The 16,881-nt window shown below is 41.9% G+C and overlaps 2 protein-coding genes across 17 annotated transcripts in view; one reads left to right on the top strand and one right to left on the bottom strand.

The window, feature by feature from the left end:
- MDH1B (malate dehydrogenase 1B) overlaps positions 1 to 16,881 on the bottom strand; it is an 87,359-nt gene that overhangs the window by 39,144 nt on the left and 31,334 nt on the right. The window lies entirely within an intron of this gene.
- FAM237A (family with sequence similarity 237 member A) lies at positions 8,654 to 16,877 on the top strand. Of its 3 annotated transcripts, none has more exons than XR_010369134.1 (4): positions 12,418 to 12,468; positions 12,961 to 13,026; positions 13,391 to 13,565; positions 16,619 to 16,877. XR_010369134.1 is itself a non-coding variant. In XM_064434145.1 (3 exons), the coding sequence occupies exons 1-2, from the start codon at positions 8,657 to 8,659 to the stop codon at positions 13,107 to 13,109; spliced, it is 564 nt and encodes a 187-aa protein (XP_064290215.1). In that variant the 5' UTR covers positions 8,654 to 8,656; the 3' UTR covers positions 13,110 to 13,565; positions 16,619 to 16,877. The 3 variants fall into 3 exon arrangements, 1 of the variants encoding a protein (XP_064290215.1); XR_010369135.1 differs by having other exon boundaries at positions 12,424 to 12,468; positions 13,335 to 13,565; XM_064434145.1 differs by lacking the exon at positions 12,418 to 12,468 and adding an exon at positions 8,654 to 9,071 and having other exon boundaries at positions 12,961 to 13,565.

Here is a 16,881-nt window from a genome sequence, read left to right as displayed (position 1 = left end):
CTCCAATTTCTTCTTGAAGACTATTTTCCCAAACAACTTCGAGTGGGAATGTGCAGGCTCCCTGCATGGGGTCAGGGCTGCCAGGGGTTATCCATGCTGTGGGATGAGTGTGACAGGGGCAGAGCTGGCACCCCTCCTTGGTGGCCCACTGGCATTGCCCAGGACCTGCCCTGAGGCAAGTGTGCTCCAACACCCTTTTCTCCCAAGAGCTGCAGAAAAGAATCACTCTCAGAGATGGACAAGGTAGGAGGTTCCACATTGCAATCCTGCTCAGCCTCAGGAAAGAATGCACTGTGAAAGTGCTTTTCTTCCCCAAAAGATTTGGCTGTAACTCCCTGGAGAAACTGATCCTGTAACAGCCTTGCTTTCTCAGATGTTAGTGGCAGTTTTATGAAAACATGTTCCACTGAACTGCTCTTCCAGCTGTGACGTACCAGGGTGACTCTCCTGACTGCCTGGAGTGCTGAAGGTGAGAAGGGTTTCCCCATTGCAGGATTATGAGGGAGCAGGAGGGCTGAGTCAGGAAGAACCAGACTTTATTCTGGAGCATGTTGACATCAGCCCAGCACCCAAATGGCAACAAATCTTTCAATTCAAAAGCTAATAGTTGTCTGGCTATAAATACCTAGAATGTCATTAAAATTAATCAAAAGCTCTCTAACTGAATGGTTAATGTGAGACAACTTGCCCAAAAGACATAAATTAATTTTTAATGTACTATATTATCAGTTTGGGGTTCTTTCTTATTTTCTTGGCTTAAGTCTAGAGAGAAATATGGTCACATCCTTTATAAAGGTTATTTGCATTTATAGCATCACATATCACCAGATTATGTTTTCAAAAATATATATAAATTTTTAACCAACATTGCTTAGCTTGCACTTGTAAAAATACCTGCTCCACATGTCTTTTCAAAGCTTGTGTTAAATACATTTGCCAGGAGAAGTGTTACATCCTCCAAAAATTAATGTACATCTGCCACATGAAGCCACAAATAAGTGGCTTCAACAATGAAGTTTACACTTCTGAATGTCGCCTAAATTTACTCTTGGGGAAACACTCTGAGTAATGCACAGGAGACAGAGCCTCTCACACACAACAGTTGGTAGGCATAGAGAGAGAGAATCATGATCACAGAAAGACAAATCTATTCTAACAGGGAGCTGCAGTTCCTCAAACCTTCTAGCAGAAAGCCACTTCTCAGCATAGGCCAGAGACATGCCAGGGTGCCCACAGGGCTCCAGCTCCTGGCACAGAAATACCCTGGTCTCCTGCCTGTGCCATGTCTGGTCTGGCAGCTCCATGGGAATGTTTCAGGCCATCAGCAATAGTGTACAGCAGTGAAGAATTGTATGTTTAGATAACTACATCTTTCCACTGGTTAGAACTGCTTAAGGGTTGCTTCACACACAGTGCCTTTCCTGCTGGCCATTTCAACAGAGAATAGACCTAGGCGGTTGTTTAGAGCAGTGTGGGGTCATCAAACACTTTGGGAATAGAGATTCAATCCACCAGAAGAAAAAAAAAAAAAAAAGACAACTTGACATCAAAAGTTTAAAAAAACAGGTTTAGATACTCAAAGCTCTCTACATATCATTTTAAAAATGAATAAAACATAGCTGCAGACTTCCGATCAAGTATTAAATTTGATTTCCAAGAAGCTCTTAAGTATGTTTGTCAGAGAGCCAATTTTAAGGACAGTTTAACCTTCTGCTTAAAAGAGAACTGGAAAAGTTAAAAATGGGAGTAGGATTCCACACTCTGCCTTTATGGATTTTGAAGAAAAATCAAGCCTCTGCCAGGTACTATGAATTTAAAGCTAACAGACCTTTGGGTATCCCCCACTCTGAGAATCACAAGTTTTGCCTTTGCCATCACTTAGCCAAGTTTCACACAAGGCAGGAATAATTTGGAACCCAATTCAGCAAAACCCAAAGTTTCAATTAAGAATATGTCTGTAAAGCATTTTTTTAGTAAGCCTAAAACAGGTGTCTTTCATCATGTGGGACATTTTCAAAAGCTTAATACTGCATTCAGGTGTGGCTGCTTATGGAAGTGACAGGCAAGCTGTGCATCCTATCACACATCACTGTCTCAGCCTCAGTGCTGAATCTCTTTTTATGTGTAAATGCTTACTTAACTCAAGCAACCATAAGCCACTGCCTGTTAATTTAAATGTTAGTTTTAAACCACCAGAAGTTTTGCTGGGAGCAAATGCAGGAAGAAAGCAACTCTGTATATAGTTATTTATACCTTTGCTTTATTCAAAATACAAATACCAGTGAAATGGCCTCCTACTTTTCTTACTTATCCCTTATTCTATTATCCTGATCATTTAACCCTTTGTTTTATTTTATTTTTATGTTTTTCTGGTAGAAATGTCATCCTTTCTGTAATGTTACATGATCAGAAACCTCTGTCTCATCTATGAGCAAATAATCTCTCTCATCTGTGAGTAAATAATCAACTTTTCTTGATAAAAATATCCTTCTGCAAATGACTCTGGATATGATTGACAGCTCATGTGAATTATATTAATTATATATGGAGACCCACAGAAGATATGAACACTGGCTGCTATATAGGGGAGTATATAATGTGCTGCAATGAAAGTAAGATTATTGATAGCTTAAGAAGGGCACAGAAAGCTTGACTGAAGGAGTGTGTGGAACTGAATGAGATCGCCAATCCTGGTACATTTCTGCTCCACTAGGAGGCTGAGGTGATCAATCTAATTATCAAAAACCTCTTTCCCAGAAATAGAATATAAGTGCTCTGGTTCAGAGGGAGCAGAATGTAGTAGGCTCAGGAAGTGTTTGTGGAGCCAACTATTTTATCTGCAGCAGTATTTCCCTTGAGCAGCAACTCTCATTTCTGTGAGAGCCCCTGGTTCAATACCCTTGGGTCTGCCAGGATTCTGAGTGGAATGAACCAATGTTTCATGAAACCAGATAAAGAGCACCCCGGAAGGGGACTCAAACTCACTTTTTAGCAATGATTCCACAAAGGTTGCAGGCTGACAGAAATTTATCAACTCAAAAGAAACATTTTATCATTTCCTTTCCATTTGGCTCTACCCTTAACAACATGGGGGATAGTCCTTAGAGTGACACATCACAGATAACAGAAACAGCAGCAAAAACCACTTCTGTGGCATTTTAATCTTGCTCAGCTCTGGCCCCTGCAGCCAGGCCAACCATGAACACAAGCAGCCCCAGAGCTTTTTCTACCCAGGAACTGCCTTCCCAATACCCAGATCTTACCTTCACACCTTCCTTCTCTCCTTTGCCTTGTTCAACCCCCAAATACAGAGACAAGGAGAAGTACACTGGCTACCCACTTGCCAAGGAGGCTCCAGACTGCACATGGGTGCAGAGTCAGGTACAGAGCAGATTTTAAAAAGAAACAAATAAAAGCAAAAGCTGATCCCTAAGGATCATTTCAGCCCTAGAACCCAGGAGAATGAAGTCTACTGGAATAGCCTGTATTCCATAGCACAAATAAATATTGGAGATCCTACATAAGAGAGGTTTCCTCCACCACATTGCAAGGGTCCCCTGCAAGGTATTACACTCTTCATTTCATCTTGAAGTCTGTTTCAGCAGCTGGTGACCACTATTCCCACCATTCCCAAACTCACACTTCTAGCCAAATAAATGGAACATTTGCAAGTGGCCGAAGTCCTACAGCACAGCTATTTACAAGAGTTCTAGACAGCGTTCTCTCATCCCCAAAAAGTTCTTTGCACTTTTGTTAAACAGTAGCATTACTTACACAAAATACACTTTGACAGGGATTGCTTATTGAGCAGATAAAGCATCAGAAGAAAAGCAGTGTTTATTGTCATAAGCACATCTCCAGACCAAGGGTTTGGAAAGGAAGTTGCTTCTCCATTTACATGGACTGGATGCACAGAAAGAATGCAAACTCTAAAGGTATTGATGAACATCAAAGAAATCAGAGTCTCAAGCCAACTTTCCAGCTGATGTGAACCAGTGCAGCCTCACTGTCTTCAACAAAGATAAGCCTTATGCTACTGAAACACAGTTGCTTTCTGGAGAAGGGATTATGATTCCGCATGCAGAGATAAAAGGGAGTTGCCAGTTAAAGCCTTGGAAAAACAAATAGTTTGCTGCCCAGCTGGTATGGACTGGTGCAGCTGCATTGGCTTCAGACATGCAGCAAGGTGCTACATGCTTTGGCTTAGAAACTACAGAGCGAGGGAAAAAAGAATGGTCTCACCTGCCTATTGCTCCAAATAGCTGGTGTTAAGCAAGTTCTGCCCAACAGTGATTATCAGCATGGCCACAGAGCCCCAGCTCTTTGAGTAGTATGTTTTCTGTGTGCAAGGGGATCACAGCAGGCACAGTGAGCACAGGCAGAGTTGTCAGTTGCAGAGGTGTGTTCAGCCTTTTCTCTCCATGCTTTCCTTTCACTTCCCTACTAGCTTAACTCATTTCTCCAAAATATAGATGTTTTCCAGCTGTTACACAGAAGTCATAATCCAGCTGAGAAAGTCACAGAGAGAAAATGCAACATCATTTGCAAAATGTAGACACATTATTGTTCTTGGGAGGGAAAATGGAACCAGACCATCTTCTTCTGCTGGAGCCCTCCAAGTTAGCTCTCCTTAAGGCAAAGTTGTGTAAACTGAGCTGCAGTGGGCAGCACAGCCCAACTACTTCAACTAATGCCTTTAAGTGGAGCCCTTCTGTGGCTCTTCTCTGGGTCTCTGCTTCAACTTCCATGAGCTGCAGCATGTGGGCTGAGCCCTAGCCAGCAAATAGCTCTAGTGGTGCCACACAGATTCCTGCTCTGGGGCAGAGGGTTCTGCAACAGCCAAGCACATAAAGCAAGACACCTGAGGTTTGAGCCGGCTCTGGACAACACGAGCTCCAAGGGCAGACTTGCTTTCTACTCTTCTCCTCCTGCCGCCCACCCCGCCCCGTGCAGCAAGGGGAGGGTCGCAGCTTTGCCAGATCTGTTACTTTTCCACCCCGCTGTGCATCCCTTCCCCACGGCCAGAGGCAGCACGGCCACCAGGCTGCCCCGGGAGGGCCGGGGTCCGCAAGCAGAGGAGGACAGGCGGGACGGAGAAGCAGAGCAGACTTGCAGCAAGGACAGCTCCGCACAGAGAAAGCGGGAGCTCCGGCTGCCGGAGCAGCGGCCGGGCACAGGGGGTGGGGGCTGCTCTCGAGCCCTGACGTAAAAACTAAGCGGGGCTGCCCGCTCTTAAGGAGCGCGGCGGCGGCAGCGGCTCGGAGAGCCCTGCCCTGGCCGGAGCGCCGAGGTAAGCGCCGGGAGCCGCGGGCGGTGCCGGGGCGGGGCGGGGCGGCCGGGCGGGAGCGGCGGCGGGACTGCCCGGGGATGCTGCACCGAGCGGGAACCCGGCCCGGGAGCGGCGGGACTGCCCGGGGATGCTGCACCGAGCGGGAACCCGGCCCGGGAGCGGCGGGACTGCCCGGGGATGCTGCACCGAGCGGGAACCCGGCCCGGGAGCGGCGGGACTGCCCGGGGATGCTGCACCGAGCGGGAACCCGGCCCGGGAGCGGCGGGACTGCCCGGGGATGCTGCACCGAGCGGGAACCCGGCCCGGGAGCGGCTGCGGCAGCTGCACGGCAGAGGGACTAGCGTAACGAGAGCTCCAAGTTAGATGATAACAACAGATTAACTGATTAACTTTTAAATTACTATTGTAAGGCATTATCCATGCCGGGGAGTGGAGCAGGAGACTACATTGCAAGGAGAAGCAGGGATAGGGGAAGGGTGGGAAAAGTCAGAACCAGGAAGTGTAAAGAGCACTCACACGCACACAAACTTCAATGTATGGACAGAAACTTCAATGCATGGACAGAAATACCAAGAGATTGGGGGGTGTAGGGGAGGAATTGCATGGAAGCATTCACTACCTGCACAGGTAAGAAATTAATGAATTCTGGCGTTTCCTAGGGATCCCCTCCAGCTCTCAACTGTCTAAAAAATACTATTTTGAACCTTGTGGGAGACTAATAGCACAGTGCTGCTAGAGTTTGACCAGACCATAAGGACTAGTGGCCTTTGCTACTGGCCCTTATTAATGCCATGCACATCACAGTTTCAAGGGCACTGATTCTCATATTAATGTCCTACCAATTCCTTGCCCAGGGCTGTCCCCTTGTTTTGACAGATCAAGAACCCTTCTCTTAGCCAGTTTTGTAACTTAAAAAGTTTAGAATAGGTGCTGGGGAGCAGAAAATGCAAAGCAACCAGTTCAGTTTTTAACCTGTACAAATGAGATGGGTTCTGTCAAAGTCACAGAACCATAATTTAAAGGATTTTAGTATTATTAGCTTCTTTTAGTATTATTCATTTGTTTGAACAATTTGTTGTTGTTGGGGCTCCCCGCCCACTGTCCTGTGTCTGTCTCCTCACCATCATGGTCATATTAGAAACTGCTAAATTGCTTTGAAATACAGAAACTTGATAAAGATAACTATGTCCCTTGAAAAAGTAAACAGACATATATGCTTACTGTATGTCACACAGGTGTCTGTGCCCAGTGGAAGGGCTCTGATGCACAAACAAGAATGAAGTAGTGACTCACAGGATGTTTTTGGCTTGCTTCTCAGAAAGCAATCAAAGCCTGCCTTGTGGAGTAGGGTACAGAAGAATGATGTTTCTTGGGGATCTTGGAAGCAGCAGGAGGACAGCCCTATTACTACAACCACTGTCATAAGTGACATCCACTACACAGTGCAGTGTAGGAAGAGCAAGCTGTCCCTCTTTTGTTCCTTAAATGCAATGTTCAGGTCCAGGACTGTCAATCCAGCTCTTCTCACAACACCCAAACTCTGATTAAAAAGTGACTGTTAGCATCTGGGGAATAAAGTCTGAATACCTCAAAAATGTTCCCAGAACCTGACCAGGTAGCCAGAAGGGGACTAGGTAAGAATAACATTTCTAGGACTGAAATCTCTGAAGAGTCCTTTAGCTCTGTAAGGAAATATATTCCACAAAGCAGACTACTGCTCCCCAGTCTCACACACAGGCTGTGGCTGGGCTACTTTTCATACAATCCCTCTGCACACGAATATCCTGCCTTTGGCATTTTTCTTCACATAGCAAAGAAGCACTTCTTCAGGATCACTCATAGAAGAGACTTTCTACACAAAAAGCCAGTTGCTTATCTAGCTCATGAAGAGAAGTATCTTCCCACAACAACCAAACTGAAAACACACGAGCATGAATACTCAGCAGATCAGCACATGCATTAAACAGAATTTTGTCATAAATGCTGACTTCAAATGTAGCTGATTTCCACAAATGGGAAATCCATTCTCCATATGCCATGAGCGACACTAAAAACAACCCCTCAGACTTGTTCAGTATCAGAAATGCTAGAAGCTTCTTAGAAAATGTAACAGAGATGTACCAGAAATGAAATCTGATGAAGACAACTGGGCCTTTCTGTCTATAAAACAATCAATCATTCTCAGAATTTCTACCTATCCATTATTGATACTACTTAGCAAGTGTCACAGTTTTAACAGTTAATTCTCAGTGATCTGCAATACACATCTATACTCGTAAATATACACAAATACATCTCAGCACAGGAAAGACACGGTTAGAGCAAGTCCAGAGAAGGGCCATGAAAATGATGAGGAGGGAGGAGCAGTTCTCCTGAAAAGACAGGCTGAGAAAGTTGGGGCTGGAGAAGAGCAGGCTTCAGGGAGATCTTGTTGTAGCCTTCCAGTATTTAAGAGGGCCTATAAGAAAGATGGGGACAGGCTTTTTAGCAACCTGTTGAAAGAGCACCAAGAGTGATGGCTTCAAACTGAAGGAGGACCAATTTAGATTAGATATAAAGAAAAGAATATTTTACAATGAGGGTGGTGAGACACTGGAACAGGATGTTCAGAGAGGTGGAAATGCCCTATCCCTGAAAACAGTTCAAAGTCATGTTGGACAGGACTCTGGGCAATCTGATGTGGTTGAAGATGTCCCTGCCAATGGCAGAAGGGTTGGACTAGAGACCTTTAAAGGTCCCTTGCAACCTGAACTGTTCTATGATTCTATATGCATGGGTACATGTTGTACAATACAGGTGCTATGTTGCTATTGCAAAGCTGATGGTCCCTCTCTTCTGAACTGTTCTGCCCTTCAGCACCTAAACCACTCCTGGTCAATGGATGAATCTGAAACCTGCAATAACTAGAACCATTGAAACACATTTTCAACAACATCTTTCCACCTGCTGTCCACTGACCCTTGTGATTCTGAAGACTACTTTGAACGGCTCATAAAATTTTTGAGAAAAGCAAAACTGCCTAAAAAGCTTAAATTATGTAAAAAGGAATAGATTTTTAGTGAAAAAGATTTGGGATCTGTAAACCAAAAATGGTAAACTACTTTCAATATTAAGTACTTCTAAATAAGACAGTTCATAATTCAGATCTGAGGATGATTAAAAATTTTTATACATGCTTCTGCTGCACAGAGCATTGTCACTCCTCTAGTATTTATATACATGCAAAAAGCATACACAAATCTTTAAGGAGCAGAGAAACAGTATTTGAGTGCCTTGCATATCATGTAAAATAACAGGATTTTATTCCTGCATCTAAGAGTGAGACTTTTTCAGCTTCTCTTGGTTTTCTTATATTTCAGTGCCATAATGGATCCTGGAAGCAGAGGAAGAATCCACTGTACCATGAGACTCACGTGCTCTCTCCTACTCATGGCAGTGTTCTGTGTGACACCTTTCCTCTGCCACAGTCAAATTGATCCACTGGCTCTTGGGCGGGCAGACCCACAGTGCTGGGAATCCTCCTCAGCTGTTTTACTGGAGATGAGGAAGCCTCGCATTTCTGACTCTGTCGGTGGTTTTTGGGACTTCATGATCTTTCTGAAATCCTCAGAGAACTTGAAACATGGGGCTTTGTTCTGGGACCTGGCTCAGCTCTTCTGGGATATCTATGTGGACTGTGTGCTCTCCAGAACCCACGGGCTGGGGAGAAGGCAGCTCTCAGAAGCTGTCACAGGCCCGAAGACAGCTACTCTACATTCTCAGTTCACAGGGAGAAACCAAGGTCACTAGTCCTTTAATATGCATCTCATGGGCAATAATTAGAGTCTAGTGGGAAAGAAAAGAGATTGAGGCCTATTGTGCTAATAATACATAAACAGAGAACAATGTTGTGCAAAAACCCCCTACTCCTCCCAGTGAAGTGTAGAGCTGTGTTTATGTTCAATGTGATCTCAGTAAAAAATTTACCTCCAAACAACCTGAACTCTCACAACAGCTTTTAAGTTTCAGTTTGATAGGGCAGAAAAAGCAGCAGAAAGAGTAATACAGGAGGATTCAAACAAAGAAGGCAGCTCAGCAACTGAATATGCCAATATATTCTTCCACACAAGCATTTTTACCACAGTTGTGCTATGAACAGGCTAGCTCTGAATTCCCCATTCTGAGAGGAATGCATTGCATTGTGCTGTTGGGGAGAGTGGCAGCCTTTTGGCAGAAGGGTAAAGGTGTGTATACTTGCCATCTAGCAGTCAGTCACTAGTTATTTTTCATTTTCCATACTGGTAACTTTACTCAACACACAATGGAAACAGAAGTAGGCCTTAGAGGGTGCAGGCTTTCAGGCACAACTACAGCTCCAGGAAGAACATCACTGTGACACTGAGTGCTGCAATTCCTAGACTCCAGGTTCCCAGCCCCCTTCCATATGCATGCCAATTACCATCCTCATTCCCAAAAGGGAGACACAACATAGCTTTTCCTAAATCTCAGTCCCTTCCAAGGCTTCAGTTCTGATGGTCTCCAGGCAAGGATATATCCACTTTCAGATAGAGGTAGCTGCTATAATTCGATGGAGAAATGCTGTTTCCATCACCAGCAGTGTAGTTCATGAGCTCACCATGAGAGACAGAACTGCCTTTACACATCAATGGATTGAGACCCTTATCTCCACTTCCTAGAGCAGTGTCTTAGTTATCAAGATGTTTGGGGAGAATGTTCATGGAATAAAGAAGAGCTTCTCTGGGCAAGTACCCATTCGAGTGTCTCTAAAAAGTGGACTTGAACTCAGGGTTCTTGTACCCATGGACAATACACTACTGGACCATCCCACTCTTGCCCACAAACCTTAAACATTTTTGAGTATTGAAAGCTAGAATCTGGGATAGGAAGGACTGAGAGGTCCTTATGCTATTACCTATAGGCAGTATCCTGAACTTTGAGATAGGAGTTGAGCTTGAATCAATCCCCTCAGACTGAAAAACTTACACACACAGAGTCAATTTCTAATCTGTGAGTCAAACAACCACTACCTGCAATTTAAAAGCAAGGACTGGATCCTATCCCGCTCTGCAAAGAATTTGAGCTCTGACTGGATCTTTGCTGTGTTGGCATGCAGCACAGAACCTGCTTCTGGTTTCCAAGTGGTTTTGGACATCACAGAGGCAAGTTGCTCAATCCTTACCAGACTGACGCACTTTTGGGTGCAAACAGAATCCAGCTTTAGACACACGGCAGTAGTATTGTCAAAAACTGAGATAACCCACCAGGTTAAAGCACCAGATTATTTTTTGTTTGGGGTTGCAGCTTTGAATATCACTGTCTAAACTCCTACTTATTCTTTTGTTACATCTGGCTCTACATATCTATATCACACTGTGATTTTCCTATACAAAGAGCTTTTGTTCTAGTCAAGATTAAAGAGTAACAGTCTGATGTATTTTGAAGAATCAAATTAAGGGTTTTATGATAAATTCTGACTATTCTTCACTCTTATACAAAGAGATTTTAAGTACTACTAAGTATTCACACCCTCTTTGTTTTGTGAATTGTAATCAGTTCATCTGGTTTCTCTGTACAGCTGATTAACATCAGTCTGTCGCAGGCAGCTTATAGCAGTGACAACAAAAATTTTTTTTTAGAGGAGCTATCTAACTTCTCATCCACGTCTCACAGTTTCTCAACAAAGCCAGCTGTTTTAATCTTTGTAACCTCTGATCCAACTGTCTTATTTCACCAGTGAAAGTAGAAATCAATTGGTAAAAATTGCAGATAGAAATGGCATAGCAAATGATGAGGAATAGAATTTGCACTTCTTATACACAGAGGTACAAGCCTGTTTCCTCAGCCCCATGAGCAGCACTAACAGCACGTAAATTACCTTGGGTACTTCACATCTACACAAGCAGGTAAAAATAGCTTTCAGTAGGCTTGTTCCAGAAATCCAAAAATGAAGCAAGTTGTCTTGTTTTATACTGTTACTTTTGCAACAGTTGATAACTTTATTGCTTCACACCCAAGTTTTTAGTCTTATTCCTCTTAAATAGTTAAAATTTCAATATGTTTGGAGTTTGTTTTGTTGTTTTAATTGCAAACAGGATCATAAATCAGAAATAAGGAGCAATCTGTAACCTGCATTCTGTTGTTCCTTAAACATATTACTGAATTGGAAAAGCAAGACAGATATCTGAACTTGGCACAGAAATACTGATGTTAAGGTGTTATTATTAGCATTACATTTCAGAACTAATGGATAAATCCTGCTTGTGAAGATTGAGAATGAGGAACTTTTCTAAGGAGAAAAAACCCCTACTTTATCACATCTTAGAGGCATTTTCACAGTTACCCATACTTGGTCCTCCTGGGAAACAATTCTCTTCAAGTGTGCACCAACAAGTAGAAGTAGCCCAGTTCCAGACTTAGAGATTCAAACACTGTTTTCTGGGCCAGTTTAGTCCCTCCAGGCTTTTAACTGCATTCACAGTCTGAAAATACTCTTAAACTCTACACAACCCATGAAAAAGACTACAAAATCACAACAGTTGAATATGAGTTATCTGACAGATTGTCTCAATCAACCTAAAATAATACTTAACCCAGCAGCATTTCAACTTCCCTAGATATTCTGCAGAGAATTCTTAATCAGCTGTAAGTAGAGACAAATAGGGAGAGTTTTTCAGATATCTGGCCAAGCTATCTTTAGTAACTCATCCCTTTTCCCTAAAAACACCACGAAAAATCAGGTTTCATAAATGCATTTCCAATCTATTAAAACATGGTAGTTACATTACAGTTATAACAACTCTAACCAAAATAAGACTTTAGAACCACCAAGAAAACATAGTTTTTGTACTCACGGCAATCTCCCTGAAGAGCAGCTGTACAAGAAGATCCTCCTGAAGAAGCCACATCATCCCTAGAAACAGCTGAAGAGTACAGATACAAACCCTCTGCCTCCTTGCTTTCCTTTTTTCCTCCTTTCTCTTTTCACCCAGCAGTCCCACTGCCCGTTATCACTCAGTGGCCTCAGCTGTGCTCACCTCCTCACGGTGCAGGTGATTGGGCTCAGAGCACCCTTTGCACCTGGCCCAAGAGAGACATAATTTCCTGTCCCAGCTCAGCTGGGTGGTGGGTGGGCAGGCAGGCAGGCAGTGGGGCAAAGGCTATTGTACAATTGAGGTCTGGTAAGTAAGCAGGTATTGTGTTAATTGGTTACTTTTTCAGAAGACAAATATGTCTAAAAGAAAGAAAACCAACCAGCTGCCTTTTAGAGATCATTGAAAAGAAAACACCCCATAGTTCCTCAAGGAAATAACAAATGTGTAACTAGACAATGTGAGAGATCTCACTGTGCAGAGAGGTCGATAACAGGGCAGTGGAATAGTAGGATTCTGAGCAGACTTAAGCACTTTGATTCTGCTAATTACAAGTTTTCTAGGAAGACTAAAGGAAAAGGTCCATACTGGGAAAAGATGAAAGTGACTTGACATTGAAAGGCAACATGCAAATGGAGGGATATGGCTATCATCAGAGCAAGAGGCTTGGGGGTAATGCTGATAAATAGGACCAGCAGCAGCTAAAGGCAGAGGAAACATGGATGTGGGAAACTGAATATTCAGCTGCTCTTTGCTGTTTGGAAATTATTTACTTATATGAATTTCTATGTCACTTTTCAGGGACATTTTCTCATATTCAGAGGCCACCAGTTCTGAAGAAGAAAGACTCATTTGAAGATTTAATAAGTATCCATATACATAAAAGTAGATCTATATTACTTGGAAGAATCATTGGAGAGCTAGGAAAAAAGAGGAAATTACACATTTAGTCTAAGATTTTGATTTGTAGATAATTTTAAACTATTTATCTTTATTTTTATATTTTAATCCCCATTGATGTCAATTTATGTGGTGGAAGAAGGCATGTAACCTCGAGTACTACATCTCTGATTAACTCGGACTTATGGGTTTTCTTAATTACCCATTAATTTAGTCTCCTTACTAAACTGCATGATTTATAAGCAGTTGTCTACTTTAATCTGTGTGTATATCAGGCTTTTTGTAATACATGTGATCTGTTCAAACTATTGTCTTTTGGGTGCCAAAACAGGAAATAACTGATCCTTCAATAAAACATAGACAAGCAGAGAAGGAAGTTGTCAAAAAACCTCCACTGTCTCCAAGACAGGATTAGAGAAGAGATGGTGATATTTGGTTGTATGCAGAGCTGTGCACTTGTACAGAGCAACCCCTGCTCAGAGATATCATCCTACTGAAGAAAAATGGTACATATTTCTACATGAAAAATACCTTCCAAGAATGTTTTCAGTTTTCCAGTAAAAGGGTTAACAGATTTTACCAGCTCCTCTCTTTTCACACTTAAAATGTTTAATCACAAAAATTCCCATACACAACTTGTATTTGCTTCTTTTTTAGTTTACAAGTTCTTTGTAGAAAAATCAGCTTCTTCTGACTCTTACTGATAACCCTAGCAGGCAATTTGACACTAAACTAATGCAAAACAACTTATGGCAGGAAACATTTGATTGCTTTTATGGTATAAATTATTTCCATTGCCAGACTGGCTGGATGAAACCATAAATTTCATCCTTCCAGGGCTATGAATGAACATTTAGTTGTTAATTCCAAGTTTACTTGTTCATTCAAAGTTTCTTTCCTTGAGCATGCAGCAATATTTGGTAGCAATATTTTTATTTTACCTTTTCCCAAATGCCCACAGAAAAATGGGCTTCCTGGTTGTTCATCAACTTGCAGAAGTAGGTTCAAGTCACAAAATGTGTAAAGAAATCTTGAAATGGTTACTGGCACGAACAAAATAAGGCCTAATCACAGTCCTATTGCGGGAAATCCTGACTTAAGGAAGCAAATAAAAAACTTTATCAGGGCTAGCAGCTTCAATAGCACTTAATTTGTTCTTCAAGTTAAGCATGCAGCAAACCATTTATGTTTAACACAGAACACTAAAGCAGGATAAACACAGGAACATAGAGATTATTGTACTCAGCAACAGACCCCCAGTTGCTGTCACAGCCTATGAGAGTGCTTTGCTGCCACGTGGGAGGGCAGCAGGAGCATTGTTACAACAGATCTGCTCTCTCCTCTACTGATGTTGTTCATTAATTATATCATTATAATATATCCAAAAACCTTATTGTTGCAACTTTGTATCAATATAAGAGAGTCTTCACTCACAGTCCCTAGAGCTACCAAGACCAGCACCTGACAAAGAGGGTGAAGGGCTGGATGCCTCAGCCCAGGACGATTGGTATTGGAGTAGAGCAGATGTTACCTGTTCCCATACACTCCCAAATGCTAGCAAATGTGAAACCAGACAGATTATCTGAACAGGTCCTGTTTAACTGAGAAGCATTTCCACAGGGCCCTTTGGGCAGCTGTTAGTGCTTCCACTTTAGATAGGTCCCACCTGCAACAACAGGATCCCTAAGGAAACGGCTCATGGCAGCTTTCTTCTTCCTTTCAGACAGAAATACCATTACGGGCCAAGACAATATTTAGCTTAAATGACTTCACAATACTTCTCTGCTTCAGTAAGCTTATTAATTAATAGGCTGTAACAAAATTCAGCGTTTGAGGCAATGGGCAGGAAAGGATGCGGAGGCAAGACTGACAAAACAGATCAATCTCTAGGATTGGAGAGGATTTCGAAGTTGCTGATGTAAAGAGGCAATCTGTGTTATTAATTGTTTTGAAATAAAAAAAAGGGGATGCAACTAACTACAGGTAAACCTGCAAGTGATAGAATGCAAGTGATAAAAGAGTGTCTATATTAAAAAAAAAAAAAAAGAAAAGGAAGGGCTCTCAGTTTGAGATGAAAGTAGATCCACTATACAGGAACATTTAAAAATGTCACTGTGTTTTAACACAGGATATTGCCTCCTACCACTGTTCCTTATCAAATTCGTGGCAGTGAACTACGATTGTTTCTGCAGATACTGTTCCCGGCTTACTGTTTCTCAGTCAGAGTGTGTCAGAAGAAAGATGGGATGAACATGTCTGACTGAAATTCCCTCACTGTCAGCTGAACTGAATAATAAAATAAAGACCTTGTGGTTTTGTCCTTTTCATATTACAGGGATCTGTGAGCTAAACAACTGCTTCTTAGCATGGAAAACAATTCTTTAATCTTTACATAATGACATGAAAAAACAATTCATGGTAGTTCAGGAATATCTATTTGTAAGAATTTGTGCTCCAGGACTGTTCAATGTTGCTTCAGACCAAACCAGCATTTGTCAGTTGCTACTCTTTCCAACCAAGTTTAATTCAGATGCCCACATTAGAAGGAGATTTAAAGTCTCATCAGAAGCTGATGGGTATCTTCCCATATTCAACAATTAGGTTCCTTGGATTGTTGTGTGTGTCTCTTGGCACTGGCGTATTGCAAAAGCTTACTACTAAGCTTCTACCTCAGAGTATATTTATTTATGTTATGATATGCGTATATCCACTTTCTAATTACCTCATCACTATTTGTTCTCTGGGGCCCTCCCTCTTCCCTCAATCAGTTTCTTTTTTTTTAAATTTTCAACCTCTTTACACTTCCTTTACTACAGACAAACCACTTGTTAGCTTCCAGTAGTATACCATTATTTCTTGCTATAAATTCTCCAGTGTTTGCAGTATGTGTAATTCAGGCCTCCTTTGAGCAAAACTAGCAGAAAGTCTGAGGAATGTTCATTAATCTCACTACCACAGTGTAAGATCTTTCAAGAAGATGGCTGAGGTGCTACCAACAGAAAATAAGAATTTTAGCCTCTTTAATGAGTCAGGCAGCCCTTTATCTTGATGATTATAACTCATTCTGAAAAATACAACACAAGGAAAATCTATGTGGAAAATCTGTGTGGAGTTCTGCTAAGCAGCTTTTCTTAAGCCCTATGCTTTTCATTAGCCTCTTCAATCACATCAGCCTAAACACTGTTTGATTAGACACAAAACAAAGCTTCAGAAAATGTACCTAACTTTTCTCCCAGAACTTCCAAAAATATTTTGTTTTCACCCAAATGAAATTTATTTTCTTTGTAATCACAGAAAAAATCCTGTAAAAACTCAGATTGTTTTCTTTCTTGGAAAGCTGGTATCATTTCAAGGATGTTATAAAAATCCTTAATAGTATGCAAATTTTCTTGAACCATAACTGGTTTTGAGCATATATGAACATAGTTATTTACCATTTTTATGCACCTCCTGCCAAAGAATGACAGTAAATAACTGACTGTATATTTTTTTTTCTCTCTGAAGTGGTATTAAACAATTTCAATTTCTCAGGTCTTTAAAATCCTTCTGTACATTACAGGAAAAAGCGTTTTCCTTGTTGCTGGCATCAACAAGAAATACAGCAGCATTCCAAGGAAGTAACTCAGCCATGGGATATCAACAGCTAAAGAGAGAGAAATGGGCAACCATTTGCACTGCTGAAGAAGTCACAGCATGGGAGCTGGAAATCACCAACAGAAAAGGAATATAGCTCTCCACAATGTTCCAGGTGAAGTCAGCAAATGCAGAAACCTGTCATGCTGTGTTATTACAGACAACATCTGAAACACTTTAAAGAGTCTC

The sequence above is a fragment of the Passer domesticus genome, chromosome 10 (genome assembly GCF_036417665.1).
Source record: "Passer domesticus isolate bPasDom1 chromosome 10, bPasDom1.hap1, whole genome shotgun sequence".
NCBI lineage: Eukaryota > Metazoa > Chordata > Aves > Passeriformes > Passeridae > Passer > Passer domesticus.
The sequence above is the reverse complement of the archived record's forward strand: the minus strand, read 5'-3'. Positions and strand labels throughout refer to the sequence as shown.